Raw genomic sequence first — 9,802 nt, forward strand, 5'->3', positions numbered from 1 at the left:
GGACCCAAAGGAAGTCAATGGAACAAGCAGTATGGCGAATATCAGCGAGATGGTCATGGATGGCAGAGACCAATGGATGGCGCGAAAAACACCGGTCAACAACCAGAAGGCCACTTATTGAGTCCGTACATAACAAAACGCGGTTGTGTTGGGACTGTTTAATAAAGGTAAGAGCCTGGGAAATTGCCATCAATTCCGCAGTAAACACCCCACATGTAGGTGGCAGCAGATGATTTTCCATTCCAACAGAGGACGTGAAGGCATACCCCACATGATCAGCAGATTTAGAGCCATCAGTGTAAAAATCGAACAGCATCCCGAAACTCCCATAAAATTTGGCGGAAAAAGGAACGGAACACCATCGGCGGGGGGGGTGGATGGAATCTTTCGGACCTCGGCGAAGATCCATCCGAATTCGAGGCTGAGGAACTAACCAAGCGGGGGTGGAGGGGAGGGAGCGAGGAAGACAGGACAAAGAAGGAAGCTGAAAATCATGGCAAAGAGACGCAAGGCGGAGCCCAACCGGTAAACCCGCCCGAGGGCGGGAATCGGGTGGGCGACGTCCATGGTCTGGGAAAGGATAGAATACGAAGGATGAGTGGGAGAGGAACGGATAGCGACTGCATAAGACACCAGAAGCTGGGACTGCTGAACAGAAAGGCGGGGGGGGGGGGGGGGGCGGAGGATCCCAGCTTCAACCAGGAGACTACCAACAGGGCTAGTAGGGAAGGCACCGGTGACCAAACGGATACCACGATGGTGGACAGGATCCAGCATGTGCAGTGTGGAAGGAGCAGCTGAACCATAAACTTGACAACCATAGTCCAAGCGAAACAGAACTAGAGCACGATAAAGACGGAGAAGGAGGGAACGGTCTGCACCCCAAGAGGAGTGGGCAAGGAAGCAAAGGACATTGAGTTTACGGAAACATTCTACCTTCAGAAGTCTGATATGGGCAGCCAAGTGAGCTTGTTGTCGAAAAGAAGACCCAGGAAACGAAACTGTGGGACCACAGGCAATCGTTGTGCATCGAGATAGAGTTCTGGATCAGGGTGGATCTTAGAACGGCGACAGAAGTGGATCACCCGCGATTTTAGAGGAAAGAATTGAAACCCGTGTGAGAGAGTCCATGCTGAGGCACGCCGTATAGCTCCCTGGAGCTGCCGCTCTGCAGAGGCCATCGAAGAGGAACTAACCCAAATGCAGAAATCATCCACATACAGGGCAGGGGCGACCAAAGGACCGACAGAGGCCACAAGTCCATCGATAGCAATGAGGAAAAGAAGGACACTCAAGACAGAACCCTGTGGGATGCCCGTCTCCTGGGTCCGTGGAGAACTAAAAGCAGTACCAATCCTAACCCTGAATGACCGATGGAACAGGAACTGGCAGATAAAAATCGGGAGTGGGCCACGAAGACCCCACTGATGAAGGGTAAGTAAGATGTGATGGCGCCAGGCCATGTCATAGGCCTTGTGAAGGTCAAAAAATACTGCAACCAAATAGCGGCGCTGGGAAAAAGCCTGCCGAACTGCGGATTCCAAGCGAAGTAAATGATCGATTGGAGACCGTCCCTCTCGGAAGCCACACTGGTAAGGGGACAATAGATCCCGAGATTCGAGGACCCAATTGAGCCGATGGGCTACCATCCGTTCAAGTAGCTTACAAACAACATTGGTCAGACTAATTGGCCGATAGCTGTCAACGAATAGGGGGTTCTTACCAGGCTTAAGGACAGGAACCACGGTGCTCCACTGAGAAGAGAAGTCACCCTGGAGCCAGATACGGTTAAACACCCAAAGAAGATTTTGCCATTTGGAGCACTGAGATGTTGAAGCAGTTGGTTATGAATGGAGTCTGGGCCAGGGGCCGTATAATGAGAAGAAGAAAGTGCAGAAAGAAATTCCCATTCAGTAAAAGGTTCATTGTAAGATTCTGACTCACAAGGGGTAAAACATAAGGTGGAAGCTTCGTCCCACTGTTTCTGATGAAGGAAAGTAGCCGGATAGGAGGTTCATGCTGATGCCATTGCAAAAAAATGGCTCTGAGCACTATGGGACTCAACTGCTGTGGTCAGAAGTCCCCTAGAACTTAGAACTACTTAAACCTAACTAACCTAAGGACAGCACACAACACCCAGCCATCACGAGGCAGAGAAAATCCCTGACCCCGATGCCATTGCAAAATGGGTCGCAAGATGTTCCGCAAGGACTAACGTGTCCGTACGAAGGCCATCTGGGAGGTGAAGGCCTGGGAGGGTGGACTGCCAATGGCAACCTTGGAGAGAGCGAAGTGTAGCCCATACCCATGACAGAGGGACAGTAGAACTGAGGGAAGAAACAAATCATTCCCAACATATCCGCTTGCTCTGTTTGATTAAATAACGGGCTTTAGTGCGAAGGCGTTTAAAGGTAGTAAGGCTGGCTACGAATGGGTGCCTCTTAAAGTGTTGCAAAGCTCGACGGCGATCACGGATGGCAATGGCAATGGCCGTACTCCACCACGGGACTTTCCGGCGACGAAATGGTCCAGATGAGCGCGGGACAGCAAGGCTAGAAGCGCGAACAATCGCGTCAGACACGTCATGTAGGACGTCATCAATACAACCCGACAAAGAGGGAGAAAACACAACCTGTGCAGTGCATAGAGGCCAATCGCCGCGTTGGAAAGACCAACGAGGTAACCTGTCCGTCAGGGAGCGGGAAGGGAGAGAGAGAATCAACGGGAAATGGTCACTATCACAAAGGTCGTCGTGTGGCGACCAGTGTAATGAAGGGAGGAGAGAAGGAGAAGAAAGAGAAAGATCAATGGCAGAAAAGGTACCATGACCGGCACTGAAATGAGTAGGGTAGCCATAATTAAGAAGGCACAAGTCGTGGTCTAGATGGAAATGCACGGCCCCACAAGGGATGATGAGCATTAAAATCCCCAAGGAGGAGGAAGGGAGGAGGAAGTTGCTGAGGAAGGGCAGTTAAGGCAGCAGGTGTAAGAGTCCTGTCAGGAGGGAGATAAAGATTGCAATCCGTGACCTCAGAGTCCAGGTGGGCCCTAACAGCAACAGCTTCCAATGGAGTTTGAAGAGGAATCCAGGTGCTAACAATGTCTGTACCGAACAACGTACAAACACCACCAGAAGCCCGCAGGGGTCCGACCCGATTTCGACAGAAAACACGGAACCCACGGAGGGTTGGTGAGTGAGCATCAGTAAAATGAGATTCCTGTAGAACCACACAAGCTGCAGAGTAAGACGAAATAAGGGATTTCAATACCGGAAGGTGACGATAGTATCCATTACAATTCCATTGGATAACCACAGAACGATGATTTAAATTGGGGCTGAACACGCTAAAGCCATTCATACCACCGGGTCCCCACCCTACACCGACAAGGAGGGGGCGACATCCATGAACGACAGGTCAGAATCCGGTTGTGAAGCCGGGTATGGGACCTCTGGTGACACCACAGGCTCTTTGTCCCGAGACTTATGTTTCTCTTCTTTTCAGGCTGAGATCGAGGAGGGCTATGTGGCACAAAGGAGCCAGCTCCAGCAAGATCGGGAACAGAAACAGACCAGGCGACCTGGGGGCTGACAGACTGTGGCTCTCACGGTCGTCGCATGGCTGCGCATGGCAGCAGACCTTTGGCCTGGAAGGTGCCGGGAAGGGACATCCCGGGAGAGGCACCCTTGACCGGCAGACGAAGAAGGAGTGGGACACTTCTCCGGCTGAGGAGGGGGAGCAGCGCCCAGAGGAGAAGGTGTGGGAGCCGCAGGAGAGGGGGGGGAGGAGAGGGGTCGGGGATGGGGGTAAGGAAGGAGGAGGAAGGGGTGAAGATGTAACTAAAGCGTAACTAGATATCATGGACACAGGGTGAAGACGTGTATACTTCTTACGAGCCTCTGTGTAGGTTAAACGATCGAGGGACTTATATTCCTGTATCTTCCTTTCTTTCTTATATACTGGGCAATCTGGTGAACGTGGAGAATGATTGCCATGACAATTAACACACACAGGAGGGGGAACACAGGGACTCCCCTCATGGAGTGGACGTCCACAGTCACCACAGAGAGGGGCCTGTGAACAGCAGGAAGGCATGTGTCCAAAATGCAAGCACTTAAAACACCTCATAGGAGGTGGGATGTATGGCTTCACATCACCTCGATAAACCATAATCTTTACTTTCTCAGGGAGGGTATCCCATTCAAAGGCCAGGATAAAGGCACAAGTATCAATGTGATTGTCCTTAGGACCCTTCTGAACACGCAGAACAAAGTGAACACGCCGCTGTCCGAGATCGTCCAGAAGTTCCTCATCAGTTTGAAGGATGAGGTCCCTGTGAAAAATCACACCTTGAACCATATTTAGAGACTGGTGGGGGGGTAATGGACACAAAGAATAAAGGTTTGGTATTGGTGAAAGTATCCCCATCAGTCCTGGTGCAAACCAGATAATGGGGGAAAGGTTTCGCCCCTAGCCGATGGGGCTGACCCTCTTTCCAGGGGGTAGCCATGGAAGGGAAGGCCGAAATGGCAAGAGAAGCAGTACTCGAAGAATCACTTCCACGCAGAGAGACGGCCACAGAAGAACAGCTAGAGTTCTGGACCCGTACGCGTTTCATTTGCTTAGGTTCCGCCCTGATACCACCCACTCCGATCAGGGGCTCTCTTCATGGGCGCCACCCAGCCACAGCAAGGGCAACCTGGCACGGCGGCCATTGCTGGGAGTTCCGATGCTCCAGGATGATGAGCAACCACTCCAAGGCTTGCATGAGGAGGTCACATGTCAAGTGTCAGAAGTGTGATCCCTGTGTGTTCAGGGGGCTCAACCAAAAGGGTACATAGCGACTCCACCACACGGGCTGGCTACCGTGCTGTCTATGCCCCCTAGCATCAGACAACAGCGTGAAAGAAAAGGTGGAATGTACTAGGAGGGCACACGTTGGAGACACTAGGTAAGGTGCTCTTCCCCAAATGGCTCACACTACGGAAGAGAAATTTAGTAATGGAGGTCAAACCCCAGAGGGGGACCAGGGAGTGCCAAAAGGAGGAAGTGATTACGCAACAAAGCCAAATTGTAAAACCAACAGAACCAGGAGGATAGCAGGGGCCAACATAAGCAAGGACACCAAGAGAGGGAGAGAAGAGGGCGAGGGGAAAGGAGCAAGGAGGGGAAAGGAGGAAGGAGGGGAAAGGAGCAAGGAGGGGAAAGGAGCAAGGAGGGGAAAGGAGCAAGGAGGGGAAAGGAGCAAGGAGGGGAAAGGAGCAAGGAGGGGAAAGGAGCAAGGAGGGGAAAGGAGCAAGGAGGGGAAAGGAGCAAGGAGGGGAAAGGAGCAAGGAGGGGAAAGGAGCAAGGAGGGGAAAGGAGCAAGGAGGGGAAAGGAGCAAGGAGGGGAAAGGAGCAAGGAGGGTAAAGGAGCAAGGAGGGGAAAGGAGCAAGGAGGGGAAAGGAGCAAGGAGGGGAAAGGAGGGGAAGGGGAAGGAAATGCAGCCCTGGAAAGAAGGAAGGCTGCAATAGCTCGGGGCCCCGTGCTCGCCACGCACGTATCCACAAAAGAGTTGTGGACCCCCTGGGGGGTGGAAGAGGTCTAGAGGGAGGGAATACGAAACAGTGCGGTAGAGCACTTGCCTGTGGAAACCACAGGTCCTGGACATGGAAAAAATGTCAGTGAGAGCATTCTCTGCGGAAGATAAGGTTCCAAGTTCGAGCTGTGATCTGGCACATACAGGGTGACAATTACTGAACTATATGAAAAAATCATCATAACTTCTGAACGGTTTATGTTAGGACGTTCAAACTGCACGGTCGGCCGCGAAACATGATGGGAATTAGTATGCGTATTGGTTTAGCGGCGCCCACTTTCATTTGGATGGGTTCGTCAATGAGCGAAATTGGCGCATTTAGGAGACTTAGAATCCGCATTACGCGATCGAGAAGTCTCTTCACACTGACCGGGCGAAAGAAATTCTCTGTAGAAGGAGTAGAAGCAATAATACTGACATACCGTTTCTCCACGATGGGTGTGAAACACCAAGAACTTTAGGTTGTTCATTTATTTGTTTGCTTATTGCAACATGCTCTGTTCCACTTTTTGTAATACTACAATGTGTTTCGTGTGTCTATGTGGAATGTAGTGTAATGTTTGTGATGGATGATGATGAGGATGAGGATGATGATGATGATAATAGAAGGGAGAGGATGAAACCTGCTGCTGGTACATAGCTTATTTCTCGCGAGTAGCACCAAGTGGGCTGCCAAGCTTGACTTCCCAATTCAACGAATAGATCACCAACTGTGTAACAAGTCCTCACTTTATCAGACACTGCGGAGAGGTTTGGTATTCAAACAAAGACATTGGCAAAACAGTCTGGTGATCAGGAACTTTACACCACAACCTCTCCTCCCTTTGACGACCGTATACTGGCAGTGAAAATTTTTTCCATCACCAGGATTCGAACGGGCTTACCATGAGTCGAACGCCAGTGCACAAAAACCTTTTTTTGTTATTTCACAAGTGAGCGCCTCTTGGGTCCACCAAGATTTGGTGACGCACTCAGCTGTCATCCATACAATGAATAAACTTATGGTTCACAAAAAACTTAAAAATGGTCAGACATTGACGCAACCTGAAATATTAAAACTACAGGGTGACAGTTATTGAACTATATGAAAAAAACGTAAATTAGTTACAAACTGCGGTGTGCACACACTTATTCAAAATTGAAACGCCACTGCAGACATCCAGAATTGGGTTATGACATGTTCGATATGCCTGCCACCACTGGTGATGATGAGGCGCAGACGAATAGCGAAATTTTGTATGACCAGCTGATGCGTCGGAACATTGAAGCTGTCGATGATCTCCTGAATGGCTATTTTCAGCTCAGCAGCGGTTTTCCGGCTATTGCTGTACACCTTGTCTTCAATATAGCTCCATAAAGAGGAGTAGCACGTGTTCAGATCAGAACAATATGACGGCCAATCGAGGCCTCTGGGTACCCCAGAGCCACAATGCCGTCCCCAAAGCTCTCCTCCAGAACATCAAAAACTCTCCTACTTCGATGTGGTCGAGCTCCGACTTCCATGAACCACATCTTATCGAAATCAGCGCACTTTGGATAATGTGAATGAAATCATCTTCCAAAACCTTCACCTACCGTTCGGTAGTCACTGTGCCATCAAGGAATATCGCACCAATTATTCCGTGACCGGAAATTGCACACAACACAGTCATCTGGTGAGGGTGAAGAGGTTTCTCGATCGTGAAATACGGATTCTCAGTCCTCAAATGCGCCAATTTTGCTTATTGGCGCACCCATCCAAATGAAAGCAGGCGTCGCCAAACTAATATGCATACTAATTCCCACCATGCCCGCGGCCGACCGTGCAGTTTGAAAGTCCTAAAGCAAAACCGTTCAGAAGTTATGACGATTTTATTTCACTTAGTTCAATAATTGTCACGTGGTATGTCTCTTAAACCGATTCATCATATTATCTGATCGACGGCTGCTTACAAAGTGCGCTCTCAGAAGGAAACACCCTTTCAAAATACGCCATATAAATACGTCTGAAGGGTTCATTCTTCGAATTTATGACGTAACTTTCAATATATACTTCTATGTTCGTTACCTGTAATACACTTGTTTCGAATGTTGAAGCATCCACAAACACTGAGTCTGACCCAGCTTTGTAGTAAATTTTAATAAAACAGTGCAAAACTAACCTTTCTGTAAAGTAGAGAGCAGCAGGCTACCCTTATCCTCATGCCGACGTAGGTGGCAAGCATGTTGTAGTGGTGGTAGCAGAATAGCTTCAAGAAGTTGATGATCACTAGCAGACTCGCGTATATGTATGCTTCCTGGTCGGTTACCTTACTGTCTGGGTTGAAATACTGAATGGTCAGCCCAAGAAGGTAGGGTTGTGCGACTCTGTAACACAAAGGACAGTAGAAAACTGATAACATCTCCTAACTGGTTTGAGATTTTGTAGTGGCTTTGGCATGTACAGCATTATTTTTCGTAAAACGTTTCAGCGAAACGAAAACAAGGTTGCCTATAATTACGCAATGGGTTTTTGTCCGAGTTTTCATAGCCAATGAAGAGTGGGAAATGGACATACAGAACATACACTGACCAGAGTAAATGTATTGTTTTGCCAAAAAATACTTACAATTTGTAATTCCAGGAAAATTAAAATATTTCACTAACAGTTGATGCTAGCTATGTAAATGCCAAAAGCCTAGCTATTTTTCGAATGAAAAGTTACATTGGTGTGATGTCAAAATGGTTTCCTTCTAATCAAGTACGAAATTCTGGACACCTCGAGAAGTCACTAGGAAAACAAATAAGATCACGCTTTATGAACAAAATTTGAAAATAAAAAAATTTAAAAAATAATATAGGGCAAATGTTATTTTTTTGTGTAATGGCTTGTCTAAACGTCAGAAATAAAGTAGATTAGAACGACATGTGATGCGCCACTGAATAATGTTCGAAATTATGAACAGCAAATGATGTGCTAAAGCTGTTTGTCTAATCTGTTTTTTACTTTTGGACAAATCATAACAAAAAACATTTGACCAATTTATTTTTCTTTATATAACGATATAAATTATACATAACATGGAAAACAGTCTAACGTCAATGCATGGAATTTGTATATTGCGAAGACCTGTTACGATGTATACGAGTCGCTTACAGATGTTTTTGAGAATAATATGAACATCTCTTTACTGAATCACTGCACATTCCTGAGATAATAATACTGAACAGGACAATGGTAGACACGTGAACTAGATAAAGATACGCACAACCAAAGAACCAGCGACATGTATGGTAGTCGATGACTAAATATTTCAGCAAATTTCGCCACATATCTCATAAGAAGCGTTTACTCCTACAGTGAATAAATCAACTTTCTTCTGCGGCAAAGATGATGTAAAAACATACCGCTTCAATGTCACAGAAAATTAATAAATTCATATTTGGGTTTTAAAATCCACCTTCTGCAAAACAATATATTATTTTTCGATGTACTCAAATATGTTTCTAGACTTATTTGTAATATTCTATGGGCTTCGATTTTATTCTGTAAAAGCAAGTTCATACTTGTTTTATTGTTTTAAGTTCAAAATGGTTCAAATGGCTCTAAGCACTATGGGACTCAACATCTGAGGTCATCAGTCCCCTAGACTTAGAACTACTTAAACCTAACTAACCTAAGGACATCAGACACATCCATGCCCGAGGCACGATTCGAACCTGCGACGTAGCAGTCGCGCGGTTCCAGACAGAAGCGCATAGAGCCGCTCGGCCACACTGGCCGACTTTTGAAATATTTTTAGCCTGCTGCTGATCACGCAGTTGCAGCGGCAAGACGAGGTAAGTTGTCCGTTGCGTACAGGAGCATTGCTGAATAGTTGCAAGAAGTTGTTAGAGAATATTTTAAAACTCGCAGTCAGATACTTGACAATTGATATCTTTTAGAATTTGTAGGAACAATACGTAACCTGTGTTTATATTGTTCTCAGTCAAAATTCTGTTATTGTAAGGGATGGAACGTCACAGATATTCGAACGTCTTTCAGCAGAATGAACAATACTTAACAAACAAATAATTGGGAATCGTGCAATCTTTCAGTAGGCTCATACCAGGCACAAAATGTGCTGACACAATGTTGTGCTATTCCTGCTACACTATGACCTTGCACGTTACGCTTAAAGAAACATGCCGTAGTGTCACAGGCGGCATCCGATCAACACCTCTGGAGAAACTGCACTGTCTTGCTGGAACAGTACCCCTATACAA

General features: G+C 47.2%; 1 protein-coding gene across 1 annotated transcript in view; it reads right to left on the reverse strand.

The window, feature by feature from the left end:
- Positions 1–7,959, reverse strand: part of LOC126157785 (ATP-binding cassette sub-family C member 4-like) — a 241,759-nt gene extending 233,800 nt beyond the window's left edge. Inside the window, exon 1 of the mRNA XM_049916399.1 lies at positions 7,720–7,959. Within this exon, the coding sequence (XP_049772356.1) occupies positions 7,720–7,959 (240 nt within the window). The remainder of the gene's footprint in view (positions 1–7,719) is intronic.
- Positions 7,960–9,802: the final 1,843 nt, after the last annotated feature.

This window comes from Schistocerca cancellata, chromosome 2, assembly GCF_023864275.1.
Source record: "Schistocerca cancellata isolate TAMUIC-IGC-003103 chromosome 2, iqSchCanc2.1, whole genome shotgun sequence".
In the NCBI taxonomy this organism is placed as follows: domain Eukaryota; kingdom Metazoa; phylum Arthropoda; class Insecta; order Orthoptera; family Acrididae; genus Schistocerca; species Schistocerca cancellata.